Source organism: Oryctolagus cuniculus, chromosome 6, assembly GCF_964237555.1.
Source record: "Oryctolagus cuniculus chromosome 6, mOryCun1.1, whole genome shotgun sequence".
In the NCBI taxonomy this organism is placed as follows: domain Eukaryota; kingdom Metazoa; phylum Chordata; class Mammalia; order Lagomorpha; family Leporidae; genus Oryctolagus; species Oryctolagus cuniculus.
Window position 1 is genome coordinate 13033197 of NC_091437.1, and position 24445 is coordinate 13057641.

At 42.7% G+C, this 24445-nt stretch overlaps 1 protein-coding gene across 6 annotated transcripts in view; it reads right to left on the reverse strand.

The window, feature by feature from the left end:
- Positions 1-24445, reverse strand: part of CEP120 (centrosomal protein 120) — a 68174-nt gene that overhangs the window by 38997 nt on the left and 4732 nt on the right. For 2 of the 6 annotated variants that reach the window (XM_002710153.5, XM_051844123.2), the window contains exons 3-8: positions 23514-23670; positions 21456-21570; positions 18175-18316; positions 10313-10461; positions 2668-2865; positions 254-481 (exon numbers count right to left, since the gene is read on the reverse strand). In XM_002710153.5, the coding sequence (XP_002710199.2) occupies positions 254-481; positions 2668-2865; positions 10313-10461; positions 18175-18316; positions 21456-21570; positions 23514-23670 (989 nt within the window). Of the gene's footprint in view, positions 1-253; positions 482-2667; positions 2866-10312; positions 10462-18174; positions 18317-21455; positions 21571-23102; positions 23218-23513; positions 23685-24445 lie in introns of those variants that run through there. The other 4 variants (XM_051844124.2, XM_070076046.1, XM_070076048.1 and 1 more) reach the window with 4 other exon arrangements.

The window sequence follows — 24445 nt, forward strand, 5'->3', positions numbered from 1 at the left end:
CGTCGATGATCACTGTGAGGGATGGGTTGCACCAGACAAGACAGTCCCAAAGGCTAAGAGGGCTCTGGGCACACTCAACAACTGCCAGCAGTGGAGGTACAGACCTTTTCAGACAGGCCCCCTCCCCCAAAAGAAGTATCCTATAATGTAGGCCACTTACTAAGAGTGAAAAACAAATCCCTAGGCCAGGCAGCTCTTCTGCCTAATTTTCTGAGTAGACATGCATGAGGAAGGGGGGCAGGGCACGACTTGCCTGGCAGTCCACGCCTTCTTTCTGCAGAGCCACAGACACTCCCACCGTCGGGGCGAGCTCCACCGGAATAGGTGCCAGCTTCTGTTTGGCGCGGTTGGGAGGGTCAAGGGTAAAAGCACCCTCAACAGTGACCGGGTGCTGGTTGATTTCTGCACTGCCCCTTTTCAGTAATCCCGTTAAAGGTATTTCTGTACTTCCAAGTGACTGGTCCCCACAGCAGAGATGGATCTAATACGAAAGAGAACATCAAAACAGGGCTTTAGGCTTCCTCTTCTCTCCTAAATACCACAAGGCTACAAAATGATTCATCAAAGGAAAACACAATCTAATTATCTCACTGAACTGCAAGTGACTAACGAATGCTTACACATGACTTTCAAGACTGGTAATAACATACAAAGTTCTACTGCTGATAGAAGCTATTACTGCTTCCTAATTCCTTGCAGTACTGTGTAGTCACGCTACCACCCCTTGTTCTGTTTCTTTGGCAAGCTATAGTTACTTTAGCACTCCACTGCGGGGAGGCAGAGTACGGCACAGGTTAAGCCACACATGGGATTCCTGCGTCCTTTACCGCCGTGCTCAGCATCTATCCTGCCTGTGCTGCTGATCCTGCTCCCTGCTAAGCAGCATCCTGGGAGGCTGCAGATGACTGAGTGCTTGGACTCCACCACACATGTGCAGATCTGCATGAAATCCTGGGCTCCTTTCTTCAGCCTAGCCTAGTACTGGCTGCTGCAAGCATTTGAGGAATAAACCAATGAATGTAAGATCTCTCCTTGTTGCTTAGCCTTTCAAATAAATAAGCTTCAAAAATTTCATTATAGTACTTTACATATGTAACATGGTCAACAGAGTACATAAATTTAAATAGGAAGCAAATACCTCAAACATTCTTGCCATTTTCGTCTTAACAATAAGCATAGCCTCAAAATTAAGTGCATCAATCATATTTGGAATCTAAAAACCTCAATTTTATTTAGTCATTTACTAAAGAACTGAGTGTTTCTTTTGCTCATTTCTCATTTTACAGATCCTTTATATAAAACAAGCTTAACAATAAAAACTACAAGAATACACGGGGGCGCGCAGGGTGCAGAGGAAGCACTGTGGCACAGCAGGTAAGCCACTTCCAATCCAGCTCCCTGGTCACATGCCTGGGAAGGCAGCGGAGTTGGTCCAAGTCCTTGGGCTCCAGCACCCACACGGGAGACCTGGATGAAGGTCCTGGCTCCTGGCTTCAGCCCTGCCCAGCTCTAGCCGCTGCAGCATTTGGGAGTGAATCAACAGATGGAAGACCTCTTTCTCTCTCTTCCTCTCCTCTAACTCTGCCTTTCAACTAAATAAATAACATCTTCAAGAAAAAAATTACTCCTGGCATGGAATATGCTTTTAACCATGGACAACTACCCAAAAGGTCAACATCACCACCTTTTGACAACTACAAACAGATTACAGCTATATATTATGTGATTTGTTCTTTCTCTTTATTATATTAAAGCCTGGAACAGTTCCCATTCCTATAACAAGCAATCGCTATATAAAAGATATTTTTAGTTCTAATATAAGCAGTGACAGAGTTAAGAGGCATCTGTAACTTGATCTTTATGTTATTAGGTGTGACATTTTCCTGGGCTGAAGAGGAAGTATTTTTATGACTTCATGTTCTCCATCAGAAGCAAACTAATAAATAAAGCAATCTTTTCAGTAAGAAATGATTTTGTTAGATGCAGAACACAATGCTAACTGCTTTTTCCTGCATTTCATCATTTTATAGCCTTTAGTTTCCCAGTTATCTTGGGTTTAGCTGAACCACCCCCCTAAATTACATTTCCACTACAATTTCTAAATGTCTCTTCTCACCTCCTGCCCAAAACACAAGCAGTCTCATGACTGCCAGTACTCCCAACAGTGACTACCTAACCTTGCATTTCACTGCTCCACTTCAGTCTCATCAAAAGCAACCGTCATAAAACAAAAGCAGTTATCATGAGGTTAGGTTCACTTTAAAACAGAATCCACTTCAAGGAGTACAAAAAATTGAAACAACACTCTACCTCAACTCAAGTTTTAGAAAACTGTTTTCTCTCTTCATTTTTCAGAGTATTACGCTAAAAAATTTTGCTATCTAGAGTATGACCTGTAACACCAAAACTTGAACTGTGACTACAGCTCTAGGCTCGGGTAAAGTTTTTTATTGCAAAGGACTGACAACTGATCTAACTCTTTCCTCAAGAACTGGGCGTAGATGCAGGATCTCTTAAGCACTGACTTCATGACTCAGAAAAATACCTAAAAAGTTAAAAGATACGGCACAAATATGGCCTCCTCTACTGAAATAAGGCAGAACGTAGGTACTAAAGTAATGTTTAAAAATCCATCCTCAATAAAACATAACTTGCGGCAGTACTTACCTGTAGTTTAGACTGAAGTGCCAGGTAAGCACGCAGAATCTCCACACTGCTACGAATACGAACCGATGCTCTCTCTGGCTCAAAGTCTGGGTTGATTAGATCAGCAAAGGGTTCATTTGTGACGTCATTTCCCAGTAAAGAGTAGTAAAAGAAGAACTCAGGCTGTCTTTCTGGAAGTTTCATGGTACATGGAATTAACTAAATAATGAAGGGAAAACAAAAGCATGACTTTCTAAACTACTAAACATGGTTAGTGAGTCTGTTACATTCCAAAAATCTTGGCTAAAATGCTGCCAACTCTTTATTTGAAACCTTAAGATTTAGCACTTAAACAAAGTTTATAAATCTCCACCAAATCTCCAGTTTGTTTTTTTTTAAGGACTGTGACAAAAATACAGAGCCTATAAAAGGCTTTTATAGATTTATGTTGTTTTAGTGTTTTTACTTCATTCAAATGATCTATGAATAAATATGTCAAAGTTGTTTTTAGAAGAAACAGGACAAATACTTTAAACTGAGTTTTCCTTATTTTCACATTTTATCTTTTCTCATCCTTACTCCACCCTCAGAGTGGCTCTACTTTTAAAACAAAGTCTTAATCTAAGCGATTTAACATATAATATCTACCCTTGGCTTTTGATAAAAGTTTTTTAGTTACTCTGCCAAAACCTGGAGAACTGTGAATTAACAGCTACAAAAGGATGCCCTCCGTACTACTTCTCCGAGCTGCCAGTCTTATGATTACAGGCAGGATTCCCGTCCTATGAAACATAAAGTGTCTACTAGGAGATCCTTAACGTTCACTAGAACATTGTGAAACACGAAACTGTAAACATTTAATGTGTCCATCAACAGGAAATGGCTTTAATATATTTAGTTCACCCCAATCAACATCTTAACCAGCAGGCCAAAAATCCACCTCTCACTCTGCCTCTGAGTAAGAAAAAAGAAAAAGCTAAATGGTTAGTTTGATCAAAACAAAAACATTCATATTAAGCACTCACTCGCCCCACTCTCCCGTATCTAAGCCCCAGGACCCACAAACCTGCTTTTGGTTGCTACTTTTCCTATTCTGGATACAATACGTAAAATAATAATACGGTATGTGATCTTTTCTGTTTAGACATGTTCACTCAACATATTTTCAACACTCATGCGTGCTGTACCATGTATCAGTACTCTATTCCTTTAATGTACAGAAAGCCCACATTTGTGTACTCACTGTCTCCTGATGAATGCAGTGTGCACCCTGGAGCTACTGTGAACAGGCATTACATATTACAGAGGAAAAGTATTCCTAACACTTCAAATTTCTACAAGAAGTACATTACTTAAATAGTAAATTTTCCCAGTAGCCTTTTTTTTTTTTTTTTTTTTGACAGGCAGAGTGGACAGTGAGAGAGAGAGAGAGAGAGAGAGAAAGAAAGAAAGGTCTTCCTTTGCCGTTGGTTCACCCTCCAATGGCAGCCGCGGCCGGCGCACTGCAGCTGGTGCACCGCGCTGATCCGAAGGCAGGAGCCAGGTGCTTCTCCTGGTCTCCCATGGGGTGCAGGGCCCAAGCACTTGGGCCATCCTCCACTGCACTCCCTGGCCAAAGCAGAGAGCTGGCCTGGAAGAGGGGCAATCGGGACAGAATCCGGCACCCCGACCGGGACTAGAACCCCGGGTGCCGGCGCCACCAGGTGGAGGATTAGCCTACTGAGCCGCGGTGCAGGTATACATACTTCATACATTTCATAAATACAACTCCAGGAACATACTGCTTCTTCCTACACTACCCTCCCTCCCACCCACACTTCCATCTTTCTTCTTCCTCCCTCTCCTATTCCCATTCTTACTTTTTACTAAGATCTATTTTCAATTAACTTTATACACATAAGATTAACACTACACTAAGTACAGAGTTCAACAAATAGTATGGGGGAAAAAAAACTGTTCCTCAACTGTTGAGACAAGCACTGTTCAAAGTCATCAAGTCATCACTTCTCTTTTTTTTTTTTTATTTTATTTTTTTTTGACAGGCAGAGTGGACAGTGAGAGAGAGAGACAGAGAGAAAGGTCTTCCTTTTGCCATTGGTTCACCCCACAATGGCCACTGTGGCCGGTGTGCTGCATCAATCTGAAGGCAGGAGCCAGGTGCTTCCCCCTGGTCTCCCATGCGGGTGCAGGGCCCAAGCACCTGGGCCATCCTCCACTGTACTCCCTGGCCACAGCAGAGAGCTGGCCTGGAAGAGGAGCAACCGGGACAGAATCCGGCACCCCGACGGGGACTAGAACCCGGTGTGCCGGCACCGCAGGCGGAGGATTTGCCTAGTGAGCCGTGGCACTGGCCCAGAGTCATCACTTCTCAAAGTGTCATTTTACTTCTACAGATTACACCTCAGGTACTCGATTAATACCTAAAAGGGAACACATGGCATCTGTCCTTTTGGGACTGGCTTATCTCACTAAGAATGTTTTCCAGTTGCATCCACTTTATTGCAAACAACAGGACTTCTTCTTTTCACCACTGTGTAGTATTCCATGATGTTATACCCCTGATCTCTTTATCCAGTCCTCAGCTGACAGACACTTGGGTTGATTCCATATCTTAGCTACTGTGAATTATGCTGCACTGAAATTAAGGGTACAGACCACTCTTTCAATATACTGATTTATTTCGGTTAGGGTAAATTCCGAAAAGTGAGATGGCTGTGTCATACAGTAGGTCAATGTTCAGGTTTCTGAGGTATCTCCATTCTGTTTTCCACATTGGCCGCACCAGTTTACATTCCTACCAACAACGGATTAGGGTGCCTTTTCCCCCCACATCCTCGTCAGCACTTGTCATTTGTTGATTTCTTTATCAAAGCCATCTTGACAGGAGTGAGGTTAAACTTCATTGTGGTTTTGATCTGCATTTCCCGCAGTTAGTGATCCAGAGAATTTTTTTATGCGTCTGTTGGCCATTTGGATTTCCTCTTTTGAAAAACGCCTGTTTAAGTCCTTTGTCCATTCCTTAACTGGACTGTTTTGTTGTTGTTGAGTTTCTTGAGCTCTTTTTATATTCTGGATATCAAGCCTTTATCAGCTGCACAGTTTGCAAATAATTCCTCCCATTCTGTCAGTTGAGTCTTCCTTATCCCAAGTGTTTCTTCTGCAGGACAAAAGCTTGTCAATTTGATGTTATCCCACTTGTCAATTTTGGCTTTGACTGCCTGTGCTTCTGGGGTCTTTCCGAAGAACTCATTGTCTCTGCCAATGTTACCCAGGGTTTCTGCAACATGAGATTTAGGTCCTTCAGTGGATTTTTGTGCAAGGTGTAAGGTAGGGTTCCTGCTTCATACTTCTGCATGTGCAGATCCAGTTTTCCCTGCAGCATTTGTAAAAGAGACTCTCCTTGCTCCAGGCATTGACTTTAGCTCCACTGTCAAAGAAATTGGTTGTAGATGTGTAGACTGATTTCTGGCGTTTCTATTCTGTTCCATTGGTCTATGCCTCTGTTTCTGTGCCAGTACCAGCCTGTTTTGATGATAGCTGCCCTGTAGTATGTCTTGAAATCTGGTATTGTGAAATTTGTTTTTGTTGTTCAAGATTACTCTAGCTATTCACAGGGTCTCCTCTGTTTCCTTATGAATTTCGCATCATTTTTTCTACATCTGAGAACAATGTTCGTAGTATTTTGATTGGTATCACACTGAATCTATTAATTACCTTGAGCAGTATGGACATTTTTATGATATTGGTTCTTCCAATCCATTAACATGGAAGATTTTTCCTTTTTAGGGGTCTTCTTCTATCTCTTTCATTAATGCTTTATAATTTTCATCATAGAGATCTCTAATGCCCTTAAATTTATTCCAATGTATTTAATTTTTTTGTAGCTATTATGAATGGGATTGATCTTAGAAGTTTCTCAGTCATGGCACTGACTTTCCAGTAGTCTCTCAGTGGACTCTCTTGGATCCCCTATACAAAGAATCACGTCATCTACAAATAGGGACAGTTTGATTTCCTCCTCCCCGATTTGTATCCCATTGATTTCTTTTTTGTTTGTTTGTTTGTGTTTAATGGCTCTGGCTAAGACTTCCAGGACTATATTGAATAGCAATGGTGAGAGTGATCATCCTTGTCTGGTTCCAGATCTCAGTGGGAATGCTTCCAACTTTTCCCCTTTCAATAGGATGCTGGCCATGTGGATGTCACAAATTGCCTTGATTGTGTTGAAGCAAAATGTTCCTTCTCTACACAATTTGCTTATGGTTTTTGTCATGAACGGATATTCTAATTTATCAAAAGCTTTCTCTGCATCTATTGAGTTAATCATATGGTTTTTGTTCTTCCAATTGTTAATGGGATATATCACATTGATTGTCAATGTTCAACCGTCCCCATATACCAGTGATAAGCCCTGTCTGATGGGTTGCTGGACTCCACAGGCTAGTATTCTGCTGGGGGTTTTTGCAACTATGTTCATCAGGGAAACTGGTCTACAGTTCTCTTCCTCTGTTTTGTCTTTTTCAGGTTTAGGAATTAAGGTGATGCTGGCTTCATAGAAGAAGTTTGGGAGGATTCCCTCCCTTCAATCATTTTGAATAGTTTGAGAATTGGAGTTACTTCTTTAAATGTCTGGTAGAATTCAGCTACGAAGCATCCAGCCTTTTTTTTTTTTTTTTTTGGAAGGTATTAATTGCTGATTCAATTTCATTCTTGGTTATTGGTTTATTTATGTTTTCTAGATCTTTATGAAGCTCAGTTTTGGTAGGTTGCATGTGTATGAGAATCCATCATTTTGCCTACGTTTCCCGATTTGTTGGCACACAGGTTTTCATAGTAATTCTTGATGATTCTTTTTATTTCTGTGGTATCTGTTGTTACATTTCCTTTTGTGCCTCTAATTTTACTGATCTGGGTCTTTTCCCACTGTTTTTTTTTTTTTTTTTTTTCATTAGTTAGGCCAATGGTGCATCAATTTAATTTTTTTCAAAAAATGAGCTCTTCATTTTGCTGATCTGCATTTTTTTTCAATGTTTATTTCTTCTCTAATTTTAATTATTTCTTTGTTCTTGCTAATTTTGGATTGGGTTTGCTGTTGATTTTCTAGGTCCTTGAGATGTATTGCTTTTCCAATTTCTTCATGTAGGCACCAACTGCTATAAACTTTCCTCTTAACACTGCTTTTGCTGTGTCCTGTATGTCTTGATATGTTGTTCTGTCATCTTCATTCGTTTTCCAAAAGTCTTTTCATTCCTGTTTTGATTTCTTCTGTGACCCACTGTTCATTCAGCATGTTGTTCAGTCTCCATGTGTTTGCATGTGTTCTAGAGAATCTTTTTAAAAAAAATTTTTTTATATATTTATCTGAGAGGTGGAGTTACAGACAGCGAGAGGAAGAGAGAGAGAAAGGTCTTCTGTCCGCTGGTTCACTCCCCAAATGGCCACAATGGCCAGAGCTGCACTGATCTGAAGCCAAGAGCCAGGTGCTTCTTCCCGGTCTCCCACGCCGGTGCAGGGGCCCAAGGACTTGGGCCATCTTCTACTGTTTTCCCAGGCCATAGCAGAGAGCTGGATTGGAAGAGGAGCTGCCGGGACTAGAACCAGTGCCCACATAGGATGGCGGTGCCGCAGGTGGAGCATTAACCGACTGCACCAAAGCGTCGGCCCCCTAGAGATTCTTGAGTTGTTGATTTCCAACTTCATTCCATTGTGGTCTGAGAAGTATACGTGCTATGATTTTGATTTTTTTTTAATTTGCTGAGACTTGCTTTATGGCCTACCATGTGGTCAGTCCTAAAGAAAGTCCATGGACTGCTTAGAAGAATGTGTTTTGCAACTGTAGGATGAAAAGTTCTATAGCTATCTGTTAGGTCCATTTGGTCTATAGTGTTGATTAACTATTTTTCCTTGCTGATTTTTTTTCTGGGTGGCATGTCCACTGCTGAAGGTAGACTACTGAAGTTCTCCCATTACTATTGTATTGGAGTCTATGTCTCCCTTTAGATCCATTAACATTTATTTTAAATAGCCAGTTACCCTGTAATAGGGTGCATATACGTTTACTATAGACACATCTTCCTTAATCATTACATGGTGCCCTTGTCTCTTTTAACAGTTTTTGTGTTAGAGTCTATTTTGTCTGATATTAAGATGTCTACACCAGCTCTTTTTTGGATTTCTGTTAGCATGGAGTATCTTTTTTTATCCTTTCACTTTCAGTCTGCATTTATCTTTGTTGATGAGATGTGCTTCTTGTAGGCAGCAAATAGATGAGTCTTGGTTTTTAATCCATTCACCATACTACCCATGATGCCTTTCGGGGGCATCATGCTGTTTTCCTTATTGTTGTTTCTTGAATTTGTGTGTTTATTTTCAAACATTTGTAGAGATACTTGGTTTGGTTTTCCCCTGATTCATCTTTCTACTACACCTCTGTGGGCTTAGTGGACTGTCTGCTCTTTTGGTGAATACCTAGAGGTATATGCAGGGTGTGCCCAGGCAGCTCTGTCCAGTGCTCCAGGTGGAGGCAAGTGTCCAAGGTGACACTCAAGTTGGGCATGGTAGATCTTTCTTTTCAGAGGGGGTGGTGTGCTCAGCTCTGTTGGTGTAGTCTCACACTCACTTCCTCTCCTCCAAGGCTCATGAGCTAGCCACGGCGGGTGCAATTTTCACCCAAAACCACACATAGTATCCATGTAGATCTCAGTGTGAGCATAGATCCTGCAGCAATGGCCCTCCCCAGGATATCAGGGAGCCCCGAGTGTGTGGAGCCACTCACAGCTTCTGCCCAGAGTCCCAACCACACTCTGTGCCCTCCCATGCAACCAGGGTTTTCACAGTCCCAGCGCACAGGTTCCCACAGTCACTGGTACCCAGCACCCTGTCAATTCTCCCAGCACGACTCAGTATCTCCTTTCAGCTGGTTCCTGGGAGTGCAGACACAAGCTGGCACAGCTGTATGTCCAATATGGCACCCGCCTTCTCTCAGCTTGTTACAGGATGCCGTTGTCAGGTGGCTCAGGAGAGAGAAATGTGCTCCTTTTTTTTCCCCTCTAAGCTGGCAGGTACACTGTCCGCCACAGGACTCCAAGCTGAATTCATGCCAGGCTCTCCCCACAGCTTTATTGCCAATGGCTTGGGCTGCTGCAGTCCGGTCTCACCTCACTCTCCAAAGCTGGTGCGGAGGCTCCTGGCTGCTCGTGCTGCGCTTCCACACCCTCCACGTAGATCCACAGCGTCCCTCTAACTCGTGTGGAGTTTCCACTGCAGTTTTCTCCCTCACTCTTCCCTCAGACTGCACTCTCCACACTTTTTTAAAACTGTCTTCCCCTAGACTAGAGCAGTAAGCTCCCTACTTATTCCTCCATCTTGCAATCTCCTCTCAAATAATGAATTTTAAAAATCCTTTTATGTCAGTCCTGACAACGTCATACCATCTAACTGGAAACAGTTTATCATTCTCCTAAAGTCTGAGATTTAACACATTCTCTTACTGACCAAGATCAAACTCTATTTAGCAAAAATGCTTTCCAGTATGAAAGAAAACATTTTTTAAACTAATTTTTCAAAAGTAAAAAGGCCAACCTGCAAATCTTTGATACCTAAAAGTCGGGTTTACAAATAGAATGTTTTGCAATTCATGAATCATTAACCTTAGCAAAAGCCTTACCTGCTCCAACTGGGTGGCAAACGCTATAGTGACTGACAAAATGAAGGAGTCAGTACAATACTCTGCAGGTCCAATCTGATGGTAGCCTCCCTCCTCATTCAGCACCACCACGATATCCTTGGGGTCAAGCCTCGACAAGCTGGCAGGTACTGCAGAGAGGAAAACATGCATTACTTGGCAGTCTGTCATAAACCACCGTAAGATTTTTAAAAGCTGATTGTATTTTCTAACTTATTTGGCAACTGTCATAGAAAGAGAACATTTCAATCAAGTTTCAAATTTCTCACACATTCTCCAAAGAAACCTAACTTAATCACCATTTTGTTGCTGTACATAAAGAGTCATTCTGAAATGGGACATTTTAAAACTTCATTTAATAAATCACATAGAAAAGGCATTTATCACTGGTTTCCTAGTGTCGGGAAATTAAGAATGAACCAGACTTGGCAAAGACAAAGACAAAGACGACTGAACAGACAACACGGAGTGTCCTAGACAGGAAGCAATATGTACAAAGAAGAAAGCAAAAGCTTCCAGCTGAAAAACCAACGTAAGTATGTGTGCTAAATCACAGAATGAGCACTAGCATAAAGAAAGAAGTGTGGCTGGAGAGATAAGCAGAGGTCATACCATAAAGGGTCTCCTTGATTACTACTTCGAAGTATTTGTACAGCTTTCTAAGAATCAGGGAAAATCAAAACACAATTTTGAAAGCGTCCAATGTAACCAAGTAGGTTTCAGTATGACATGACAGCAGAGAGACAAGGGTTTTTCAATTTGATTAAAGGGCTGGGGTAGGGGTTGGAGTGGAGGTGGGGGGTGAGGGGGGAGAGCAAAATTTGGCACAGCCTCGGGGCCGGCACCATGGTGCAGTAGGTTAATCCTCCACCTGCGGTGCTGGCATCCCAGTTGGGTGCCAATTCTGGTCCCGGCAGCCCCTCTTCCAATCCAGCTCTCTGCTATGGCCTGGGAAAGCAGTAAAGATGGTCCAAGTCCTTGGGCCCCTGCACCCGCATGGGAAACGGGGAAGAAGCTCCTGGCTCCTGGCTTCAGATTAGCACAGCTCCAGCCATTGTGGCCATCTGGGGGAGTGAACCAAGGGATGGAAGACCTTTCTCTCTGTCTCTCCCTCTCACTGTCTATAACTCTACCTCTCAAATAAATAAATAAAATCTTTAAAAAAAAAAAAAAAAAAAAAGAATTTGCCACAGCCTGCATCCCAGACTGGAGTTCACTGATACAACTTCTAGGTCTGCTCCAGATTACAGTCCTGCTAATATACACCTTGGGAGGCAGTGGAGATGACTCAAATACTTGGGTCCTTCTACCAATATGGCAGATCTGGATTAAGTGCCTGGCTCTTGGCTTCAGAATGGCCCATTCCTGGCAAAATGCATGTCTTGACACTTGTCCATCTCTTCAGTTAATAGTACCTATAAAGCCAATCAGATGAAGATGCCCAAGAGGCAGGTGACACTTGGCTCTGAAGGCTTCTTAGAGTTCTCTACCATAGAAAGTAGTACTTAACAGGTGCGTGGCCAAGCCGCTAAGACACAGACTGGGATGCCCACCATCCTGTACGAAGTACTGTTGCTCCCAACTCCAGCTTACTGCTAGTGTACCTTCTGGGAGGCAGCAGTGACAGCTCCAATGGTTAAGTCCCCACAGTCCCCACAGGAGACCTCGATGAAGTTCTCAGCTCCCAACTTCTGCCCTGTGCTTACAGGCATTTGAAGACTGAATCAGCAGCTGGGAGCTCTGTGTCTCTCCACTCTCTAATTTATTGTTAACAATTTTTTCATACTCCAACAGAAATGGAGATTTTCTCTGATAGGTTCATTAGCAGATTGGGCACTGTTGAGGTTATGACAACAGAAATTTCCAAAACTAGAAAGCAAACACAAAAAAGACTGAAAATTCTAAAAACAAAACAAAAAGACATGACTCAGAATATACAAGAACTGTGTAAGAACTACAAGATGTGTAATAAGCACGTAATGGGAATACAAAAACGAACAGAATGAAGGCAGTACATGAAGCAACAATTACTGAGAACTGTACCATATTCAGTGCAGACAACCAACTACAGACTCAGCAATCTTAGAGAGCACCAAAGATACGAATTGCATCTGACTACTCAAAAATCATGTAAGCGAGAAAAGAGTAGGGGCCGGAGCTGTGGCGCAGCAGGGAAAGCCGCCACCTGCAGAGCCAGCATCCCACATGGGCGCCAGTTCGGGTCCCGGCTGCTCCACTTTCCAATCCAGCTCTCTGCTACAGCCTTGGAAAGCAGTACAAGACAGCCCAATTCTTTGGGCCCCTGCATCCACGTGGGAGACCCAGAAGTAGTCCCTAGCTTTTGGCTTAATATTGGCACAGCTCCGGCCATTGCAACCAATTGGAGAGCGAACAAGTGGATGGAAGACCTCTCTCTCTTTCTCTGCCTCTCCTTCTCTCTCTGTGTAACTCCAGCTTTCAAATAAATAAATAAATCTTTAAAAAAAAAAAAAAAACAGTGGAGTGAAATATTTAAAGTCTTGAGAGAGAAAAATCCACCAACTTAGAATCCTGTGCCTGGTGGATGATCCTTAGAAAGTGAAAGAGAAAAACAGACTTTCACAGACAAACTAAACTGAAGGGACCTGGCCACCCTAGTGAAACAAGCGAAATCGCCATTCTTCAAGTAACTGAGACGAGGCAGAAACTTAGAACTATACAAAGAACTGAAGAGCACTGGAGAACAACTAAGTGAAGTGAAAAAAACCTCTTTTTAATTCTTAACTGATCTAATGGTGTGAAGCCAAAATAATAGCAACACTTTATTCAATTATGCTTGTGTGTGTCTACATATATATATATATGTGTGTGTGTGTGTGTGTGTATAGATATAGATACTTACTAGCAAGTAAAATGAAAGCAAGGATATAAAATACAAGAGGACAGTATTAACATTTGCTTACTATCAGGTACTGAAACTACCCAAAGTGAAAACTTTAGTGCACTTTTTAAAAAGTAGGAAACAAAAGTATAACTGACATGCTATGAAAACAGAAAATGAAATCATACAGAACCACCGAAAAGAGTGGGACAAGAACGAGGAGAACAAATGGAAAACAAATATGCCTGACATTAAAACAAAGGTACCAATAATCACTCTGAATATTCATGGTATACCAAATACTGTTATGGTGTGAGTGTGTTTTGAGTACTCCCAAAGGCCTCATGTGTGGAAATTAAATCTCTATTATGAGCTATCAAAAGGATGGAACCTTATTTTGACAATGAATGGCATTTGAAGTGAGGCGTTTTTGAAGTCAGTAGGATTAGATAAAGTCATTAGGGTGGAGCCTCTGACAAAGATTGTCAGACCAAAAAAGAAAAAAAAACCACTGTTGTCTATAAGAAACTCACTTTAAATATAAAGACAAACACAGATTAAACATTAAGGGATGGAGAAAGATATACCATGCCAACATTAATCAAAATAAAGTGGGAACCATTATGTAATTTTGGACATAGAAGACTTCAGATCAAGGGAAGTTAAGAAACAAACAGAGGTATTGGGTAATCATAAAGGAGTCAGTTCACCAAGAAGACCTAACAGTCCTTAATGTGTATATATGTAACCATAAACGCCAAAGTATATGAGGCAAAACCATGTAAAACTGCAAGGAGAAATAGCTGTATCCATTACTATAGCTGAAAACCTTAATATCCCTTTATCAGAAATGGACAGATTCAGCAAGCAGAAAATCGGTGGAGACTTAGTCAAACTGAACAATATCATCAATCCACTGGATATTAAGAATATCTAGAGCCGGCGCCTTGGCTCACTTGGTTAATCCTCTGCCTGCAGCACCAGTATCCCATATGGGCACCAGGTTCTCGTCTCGGTTGCTCCTGTTCCAGTCCAGCTCTCTGCTGTGGCCCGGGAAGGCAGTGGAGGATGGCCCAAGTGCTTGGGCCCTACACCCGCATGGGAGACCAGGAGGAAGCACCTGGCTCCTGGCTTTGGATCGGCATAGTTCTAGCCACAGCGGCCATTTGGGGGGTGAACCAACGGAAGGAAGACCTTTCTCTCTGTCTCTCTCTCTGTCTGTCTAACCTGTCAAATAAATTAAAAAAAATAAATAAAAAAATATCTCTGGGGCCGGTGCTGTGGCGTAGTAGATAAAGCCACTGCCTGTGGTGCTGGCATCCCATGTGGGCGCCAGTTCAAAGTCCCAGCTGCCCTACTTCTGATCCTGCTCTCTGCTGTGGCCTAGGATAGTAGATGGCCCAAGTCCTTGGGCCCCTGCACCCACGTGGGAGACTGGGAAGAAGTTCCTGGCTCCTGGCATTGGATCATCACAGCTCCAGCTGTTGCGGCCATCTTGGGAGTGAGCCAGCGGAAGAGAAGACCTCTCTCTCTGCCTCTGCCTCTCCTTCTCTCTCTGTGTAACTCTGACCTTCAAATAAATAAATCTTAAAAAAAAAAAAAAAAAAAAAGAATATTTCTAGACTACTTCACTACTTCATTCAACAGCAGCAGCAAACACTTCCCTTTCCGTCGGACATTAACCAACAGACAATATTCTGGGCCACAAAACACCTTAACAAATTTAAAAGTTTGGTAATCAAGACACGTCTGCTTTCAGACCACAACAGAAATAAGCTAAACAGTAACAGAAAGATACATAGCTGAAAATTCCCAAATACTTGTGTATTAAACAACACACTTTTTAATAACATGTAAGTCAGGGGCCAGCACCATGGCTCACTTGGTTAATCCTCTGCCTGCGGCACTGGCATCCCATATGGGCGCCGGGTTCTAGTCTCGGTTGCCCCTCTTCCAGTCCAGCTCTCTGCTGTGGCCCAGGAGTGCAGTGGAGGATGGTCCAGGTGCTTGGACCCTGTACCCGCATGGGAGACCAGGAGAAGCACCTGGCTCCTAGCTTCACATCAGCGCAGCCATTAGGGGAGTGAACCAACGGAAGGAAGACCTTTCTCTGTGTCTCTCTCTCTCTCTGTCTATAACTCTACCTGTCAAATAAAAAAAAAAGGGGGGGGGGGGAGTCGAAGAAATCGCACAAGAGACTAAAAATTATCTTGAAGTAAATGAAAATACTAACACAACAAAATTTGTGGGATGCAATGAAAACACTGCTCTGAGGGAAACTCATAGCACTGATGCACGGGAATTCATCACAAAAGATCAAAGATCTGCAATCAATCATCTTAACTTCCACCCTAGAAAATCAAAAAAAGAAGGGTACTGAAGTCCCAAGTAAGCGAAAGAAAATTTACTGACCTCTTAATTTTTTAAAACTAAAAATAGGAAATCAATGGAGAACAATCAACAGAATCAAAAGCTGGTTCAATAAATTAGTAAATAAAAGCCAGAATGTGGGGCTGGCGCTGTGGCATGGTGGGTTAAGCCTCTGCCTGTGGCACTGGCATCCCGTATCAGCACCATTTTGAGTCCCGGCTGCTCCATTTCTGATCCAGCTAATGGCCTGGGAAAGCAGTGGACGATGGCCCAAGTGCTTGAGCCCCTGCACCCACATGGGAGGCCTGGAAGAAGCTCCTGGCTTCAGATCAGCCCAGCTCCAGCCACTGAGGCCCTTTGGGGAATGAATCAGCAGATAGAGTCAGGAGATAGAAGACCTCTCTCCCTGTCTCTCCCTCTAACTCTGCGTCTCAAATAAATAAATTTGTAAAAAGTAAATAAACAAGAAAGCCTCTGGCCAGGCTAAGTTAGAATATAGAAGGGAAAGAACACAAACTATTTTCAGAAATGAAAGAGGAGATACCACTACATAGCCCACGGATATCAAAAGGATAATAAAGAAATGCTGAGTACAGGCCGGCGCCGCGGCTCACTACGCTAATCCTCCACCTAGCGGTGCCGGCACACCGGGTTCTAGTCCCGGTCGGGGCGCCAGATTCTGTCCCGGTTGCCCCTCTTCCAGGCCAGCCCTCTGCTGTGGCCAGGGAGTGCAGTGGAGGATGGCCCAGGTGCTTGGGCCCTGCACCCCATGGGAGACCAGGATAAGTACCTGGCTCCTGCCATCGGATCAGCGCGGTGCGCCGGCCGCGGCGGCCATTGGAGGGTGAACCAACGGCAAAGGAAGACCTTTCTCTCTGTCTCTCTCACTGTCCACTCCGCCTGTCAAAAAAAAAAAGAAGAAAAAAAAAATGCTGAGTACAAGTTCACTCCCATACTTGATAATCTGATAAATGGACTAAGTTGTTGAAAGACAACTTCTGCCAAAATCACACAAATAGTCTGTTTCTGTAACAGACTACTAACGGAACTGAATCAATACCAAACAAACGTCCAAAACAGAACGCAGATCCGGACAGGCTCAATGGCAAGTTCAACCAAACTCGTTTAACTCCGTAAGTCCTTGCTAACTGGCCTAATGCTGCCTTGCAATTTAGAAATCCTTTCGGAAGATAAAAACAGGGCATATTTCCTAACTCATTCTATGAAGCGAGCAAATTCCTGATAACAAAAAATCATATTAAAGTCATCATCAACAAGATGGACCAATAATATCTCTTAGGAACACACTTACAGGTGCAAAAAATCTTCAATTTGCAAAGTGACTCCAACAAAGTATAAAGTGATCATGAGTACTCCATTACCAAGGGGGATTTATAGCAGGTATGTGAGGCTAATTCAACATTCATGTATCAATCTAGGTAATCAACCACATCAACAGACTAAATAGGAAAAATCATGTGATTGCATCAACAGATACAAAAAAGTACCCACAAATATCCTATCATACTTAAGAAACTTGAAACATTCAAAAAAAGATCAAGATCAAGCAAACACAAGCAATGAATAGAATTTGAAATAAAACACATTATCAATTACAGCAATATCCACAAAAGTGAAATACTTATGTATAAATTTGACAAAATATACACAAGATCTGCATGCAGAAAACTACAAAATTCTGATCGAAGAAATCAAATAACTAAATAAATGGAGACATAATGCTTGTTGCAGGATAGGGAAACAGTACTGCCAAGACATCAGAGCTCAAGTTGATCTATATATTCAGGCATTCCCAATCAAAATCCCAACAAGTTATTTTGAAGATACTGACAAAGTGAGTCCAAAGTCTATGTAAAGAGGTAAAAAATGTCGAACAGCCAGTTAGTACAGAAGCTGGCTTCACTGCCCTAGGCTCGAAGGGAGCAAGGGATCAACAGGAAGGAAGGAGACAGAAGATCTTCTAAATATCCCAGATTCTGTTACAACAGGAAGTAACCTCGTTACGCAGGTATCTGCAGAGCTACTCATATGAACTACAGCATGGGTGACCTTGACATCTCAGTGTGGGTTTCTCGGTCGTGCCACTACCCCTCTGGTGCTGGGATGCTGACAGTAAGGGACATTGTGTGTGAGAAGAGGCCGCATGCAGGAACGCTCTGCAGGTTCACTCAATTTTGTTGTGAAATTGAGTCTGAAATTGTTGTACAAAACAAAATTCATTAAAAAGGAAAAACAAAGTTTTTGAGTTATAGTTGATTTAATAAAAAACAATGTATCACACTGGGCTTTCCTTACACTCACCCAGGAGGAAAATATTCCTAAGTAGAAATTTCCAAAACCAATACAATCCTGCACTGTTGCATTATATATGAAATAAGCAGGAAAAAAGCTTTCCCTAAGACGTATACACAAGAGGTAAGAGCATCCAGTGCTGCATGCGTGTGACGTCACAGTATCTGCCCGATGCACTACACTCGATCAGTTCACAGCCTCCACAGATCCCCAGGACATACGCTTCCCCCTCGCCTTCCTAAAGTTCTACTCAGAACATCAATGACTCAAAACACATGTTCAGAAATGATGCACAACAGACCTTTTCCATCTCGAGGAGGGGCTCCCTTTGCTTTAAAACTATCCACGGGTGCCTTTGTATCTGTCTCCAAAGCGATGCTTATCTGTATCTCTGACTTGAACTTGGTGTATTTATTACTCAGCAACTGGTACCATTTTGGTGCCTAGAGAATAACAACAAAACTCATTAACAATTAGAAAGTAAAAGGACTAGAAAATGTATGTAAGGTCGTGATTAATTTGCTGTTGTTTTGCAGCACTTTCTCTTAAAAAAAGACTTCCTCCAAAGAAATTAATCCTACTTCAGCAAGCCCAAAGTCGCTTGTCTCTTAGAAAATACCACAAAGAAGTTTGGAATGTTGGGGCTGGCATTATGGCGTGGTAGATAAAGCTGCTGCCCGTGACGCCTGCATTGCATATGGGTACCACTCGAGACCCAGCTGCTTTACTTCCAATTCAGCTCCCTGCTCATGCGCCTGGAAGGCAGCAGAAGATGGTCCAAGTCCTTGAACACCTGCACCCAGATAGGAGACCTGGAAGAAGACCCTAGCTGCTGGCTTCAGCCTGGCACAGCCCTAGCTGTTACAGTCATTTGGGGAGTGAACTAGTGGATAGAAGATTCTCTGTCTCTCTCTGTAACTCTACCCTTCAAATAAATTAATTAAAAAAAAAAAGAGAGAACTTTGGATTGTCTTTGTTGCATACGTGCCCATGCTTCAAAAGGTAGAGCAATGAGAGGGAAGAGTCTGTATGTGTATCTTTGAACTTTACAGGCCCAATCCCACTACATTCCTTAAGCAGCAAGAAACTTCCAACTTTCTGTTTCTCTACCTTGTAATTTCCCACCACTTTATTATACATTTTCTTCCTGCCAATTCCTGCTTTATTCTGTTTACATCAAATTAGGAAAATAAAACTACAGTGAAGGCTTGACAGTAGAGTTCTGAATGTTTAGCCAGGCACTTGCTTGCTCCTGAAACAAAAGCCTGTTCATGGACGCAAGTATTCTCAATTACCTCCAGCCTTCCCTAGAGAACCTCAGAGATCACCCCACCTCACTCCAGCCAGAAACAAGCCTCGGCTCTGGGCTCTGTGTACCCCAGCACAGGAACCACTGGTCAGTGGGGCCACCATCTGCATTCCTGGAAGCAGCCCTCTCTCCCTGACTAGTGTTAGGTAAAAACACAGTAACCGGTGGTTATGCTGATGACAACCAAAATCTGCTGCTTCATGGTTCAGTTGCATCTGGTACAGAAAACAGCACTAGCAAGGCTTTCCGATTTGTTAAAAAATATGTAACTGATTTTAAAGATTAAAATGCATAATATAGTGTATTTTTGCTGTATTTGACAAATATTTTCTAATTTTAAGGATAAGCTGGAAGAGACTATTTTCAGCTACTCACAGTTTTACTTTTCCGTTATGTAATTTAGAGAAGTAATTGTGGATTTTGTTGAGTTACTATTTTTGTACAGAAAGCCACTTTACTTTGAACCTTCAGTGCTGCACTAGACAATTCAAGCACCTCTGCTGGTGAGCACAAGAGGACAAGCAGACAGCATCCGACTTTCGTAAAACTAATCCTTTCAAACCCTGCTCCTTAACTTGGTTCACAAATATGCCAGCCAACTATCCTGAAGCCCAGGAACACCAAGGACACTGGGAGACATCGCCTCTTCCCTCGGCTTTCCCACCCAAAGAGCATTTGTGTTCTCTGCAACCAAACTCAATGCACAAGTGCCTTCCACTGATATGCCTGTGGCAAGAGAAAAGTCGCCTAAAAAAATGTCAGGTACCCAATCAGGGCCTTTAGTTCAAGTGTAAGAATAAAGAAGGAAAACCCTGGGGCCGGCGCTGTGGCGCAGCAGGTTAAAGCCCTCGCCTGAAGCACCAGCATCCATCAGCACCAGTTCTAGTCCCGGCTGCTCCACTTCCGATCCAGCTCTCTGCTATGGCCTGGGAAAGCAGTGGAAGATGGCCCAAGTCCAAGTCCTTGGGCCCCTGCACCCATGTGGGAGACCTGGAAGAAGCTCCTGGCTCCTGGCTTCGAATCGGCGCAGCTCTGGCCGTCGCGGCCATCTGGGGAGCGAACCAGTGGATGGAAAACCTCTCTCTACCTCTCTCTGTAACTCTTTCAAATAAATAAAAAATAAATCTTAAAAAAAAAATAGAAGGAAAACGCTCTTCAGGATAGTGACTACAGGCAGACAGGTGACCAGTAACCAAAGGCTAGGGGAGATACAGGTCCTCTTTTAAAGCACTGTAAAATTCCTGCTTCTTTTACATGATTCCAATTTTGGGCTGGTCCGTTTCATGTACAACTATCTTTGCTATCAGCAGTAAAAATTTTAGTAACAGACACATTTTTCTTCTCAAGGATTCTAATTTAAGATTAAAATACAGAATAGAGATATTTTAAACACCTCTAAAAAACTTTTTATTTTAAGAAAATTGTGACCAAAGAAAAACTGAAAGGATGGTTGCTGCAAGTCAGTAAGAACAGAAAGGTCTGAGGGTACTTAGGAAAAAGCACTAAGACAGGAATCAGGACGCCGAGCTGTTGAGGGGAGGATAGGGGACAGTTGGCTGGATGTAACACGTGGTGTTTCGACACCCTCACTTGCTCCACTACGTAAGGAATGCTAGGAGTGATGAAGCAGGGGAGACCACCACGACAGCAGAGGTAACAAACCCAAGGAACATGGGAAGAGAACAAGGAAGAAGGAACATGGGAAGAGAACAAGGAACATGGGAAGAGAACAAGGAACATGGGAAGAGAACAAGGAACAAGGAACATGGGAAGAGAACAAGGAACAAGGAACATGGGAAGAGAAGGGGTCCATCTCGGAAAAGGAAGCGTACAGGCTGAACGATGTTAAGCTTGAGTTAACAGCAACCAGAACACAGGACTGAGATCAGGGACAATTTCCTTATAGCTCTCTGCTATGGCCTGGGAAAGCAGTGGAAGATGGGTCCAGCTCTTTGGGCCCCTGTACCCATGTGGGAGACCCAGAAGAATCTCCAGGCTCCTGGCTTCAGATCAGCACAGCTCTGGCTATTGCGGTCACTTGCGGAGTGAACTGGCGGGTGGAAGACCTCTCTCTCTGACTTTACCTCTCTCTGTAACTGTCTTTCAAATAAAATAAATCTTTAAAAAAAAAAAAAAAAGTTTGGTGACTGTAGACTAAACAAAAGTGGTCATGTAAGCCTATGCCTGAGCCATCAGGTCTATCAGTTTGTATCTTTTTCATCAATTTGGTATCTACTGAAAATTATCGTTAACAAAGCACCAAAGGTCAATACCTGCTTGGTTTCTTGAGCAGTTCTTAAGTCCAGAACAATGTACCCTATAGTTTCTTTGGCTGAAGATACAGGATCCAAGGCGAAACACTGGAGTTTGATAGGCGTACGCTGTAGCCTGTAACATTACAATTCAAGTAGTAAATAAAATTGGTTTTGCTTACCTTGTGCTGACTTTATATTAGCCTTAAAAAAATGCCCATTTATCAAAATAATGCAATTTTCATGGATAAGCGATCCACTCTCTATAAAAAACCTTATACGTGATAAGAAATATTAGTTTTATCTATTTACCTCAATATCAACTAAGTAACATAAAAACCCTGTCAAAATCCTAGTCTGCCTCATGTAAAAAGTTATCGTCTAGCTCAGTGTCTTTTAATATTTATTTATTTGGAAGGCAGTTACAGAGGGAGGGAGAAAGATTGATCAATTTCCCATCCTCTGGTTCACTCCTCAACAGGTGTGGCTGGGCCAGGCTAAAGCCAGGAACCTCAACTCCATCTGAGTCTCCCACGTGGGTGGCAGGGGCCCAGTGATTTGAGCCACTTCTGCCACTTTCCAAGGTGTATTAGCAGGGAGCTGGGTTGGAAGTGGAGTAGCTAGGACTCTAATTGCATTCATATGCAATGCTGGCATCGCAAGTCACCTTAACCCTCTGTGCCACAATGCCAATTCCTAGCTCAGTGTTTTTAAACTGCTATAATGTACAAGGATAGAAATCTTTCTGAGTCCAAAACTATCAGGAACCTTACAAATACACCTACTATGTGTTTATGATTCTTTTCACAGCTTAAATCATCTAAAACCATAAAATAAGCTACTCAAGTTTAAGCTAATACTTGAGTATAACCCATGACAACGCTCTGTGAGCATGTTTACCAGCAGAGCATCAGTTCATTTTGTTTTGGAGCCCTAAAGCAGACAAGGCGCTGCACTGACCTTGCCCTCTCCACGGGCACTTGAGTATGAAATGGCACTTAGCACAGATCCAACTGATCTGTATTACTTCCTCAGCCTACAACAATCACAGTGGCACCACTTGCTACTAACACAATCGAACACATGAGCACAAACTCAGGCCCAGCATGTCATAGCAGGACTCTGCTGATACAGCTGACACCACAGAAAGGAAACACAACATTGTGATATTCTCTAGGAATTACCCCTTTAAATAAACCCATCGACTGATGAAGCAACAAGTTTCTATTTTCATTTGATTTATTAGTGCTGAGAAAGAGTAAATACTGACATAACTGTGTTTCCTTAAAGGTAATACATTTTCGATAATTTGATAAATAAAACTATTGCTGTTCTTGCCTGCTTCTGGTCACTAAATTCATGAAAAAAATGAGATGCTGTAACTTTATTTTATACACTAATAAAGTATTTGTCTAAAATCAAATATAAAATTCATTAGAAAGAATCCCTTATACAAGGGTCTTCAAAAAGGTCATGGAAAACAGAATTAAAAGATCAGTCTATTTTGGCACAAAAAACTCTGAAATGCATGGGTAGTTTTTTGGAACACACATGCTCCATGAAATCCTGGAAGACTCTTTGCATTATTACTTTCTTAATTTTTCACTGGAAACCTCTTTATATGACTTGCAAGGCAGGTAGACATATAATGAATGATTTAACACTTACAATGAACTCCAACACATGTTTAACACTGAGTGGCCATAATCAAGGTACTTCTAGAGTATGTACTGTTTCACACACTAGCAAAAGACAATCATAAACCATGTCGTGTCGCAGTTAAGAGCTTAGGCCCAGACTAACTGGAGTCTACCAGCACACAGCCCACAGATGTAACGGACTTAACTTCAGGGCTCAGTTTTCTTATCTGTAGTAGGGGGAAATAAAAGCAGCAACTTCAGAGAGCTGTTCTCATGTTCAAAGAACTTGTGAAGGCCTACCATTAGGAAAATTTCCCAGCACATTAAAAAACAATAAATACATGATCATTATTATAATCTAAGAAACAGAAAATTATTTTTTATAACCACCTGACAAAGACCAATAAAGATGCTAATCTGAGTAAAAAGTAACAGTCACCTGTGCTGATGCAGCACTTTCCTATCAATCTCCCAGGCTAACTCAGTGGCAAACTCTGGCTGGTCGGTATGGTCCACAGGATCAGTCGCCAACTGTTCTCCATCAAACTTGGCTTCCACTACAAGCATATGCTTCGGACGCTTGGGAAAATGACGACCTGGAGAAACAAGACTAGGACGATGAATCGGTAGTGCACAAAGATTAAAACAGGATCATGGCCGGCGCCGCGGCTCACTAGGCTAATCCTCCGCCTAGCGGCGCCGGCACACCGGGTTCTAGTCCCGGTCGGGGCGCCGGATTCTGTCCCGGTTGCCCCTCTTCCAGGCCAGCCCTCTGCTGTGGCCAGGGAGTGCAGTGGAGGATGGCCCAGGTGCTTGGGCCCTGCACCCCATGGGAGACCAGGAAAAGCACCTGGCTCCTGGCTCCTGCCATCGGATCAGCGCAGTGCGCCGGCCGCAGCGCGCCGGCCGCGGCGGCCATTGGAGGGTGAACCAACGGCAAAGGAAGACCTTTCTCTCTGTCTCTCTCTCTCACTGTCCACTCTGCCTGTCAAAAAAAAAAAAAAAAAAAAAAAAAAAAAAAAAAAAAAAACAGGATCATTTAGCACAGACTTCTCAAATAGGCATGTTTTCAAGACGGTTGACTTCTCACGTATTTCATAAACTACCGAACACATACTCACTTTCTTAATTCACAAAAACATCAAACTGAAAGCTGTACGTCAGTGCTTCTCAAACACTAACATGCACATCAATCACCGGAGGATCCCATTCAAAAGGAGACCCTGGTGCAGCTGTCTCGGGGGGCCTGCTATTGTCAGCTCTAACAGGACTTCAGGGATGTCAGCGCGACTGTCCTCAGCTCACATTTCTGAGCAGCAATGGTCTCAGCGACATCTGGAATTCCAGAGCTAAATATGTCGTTATCCAAGT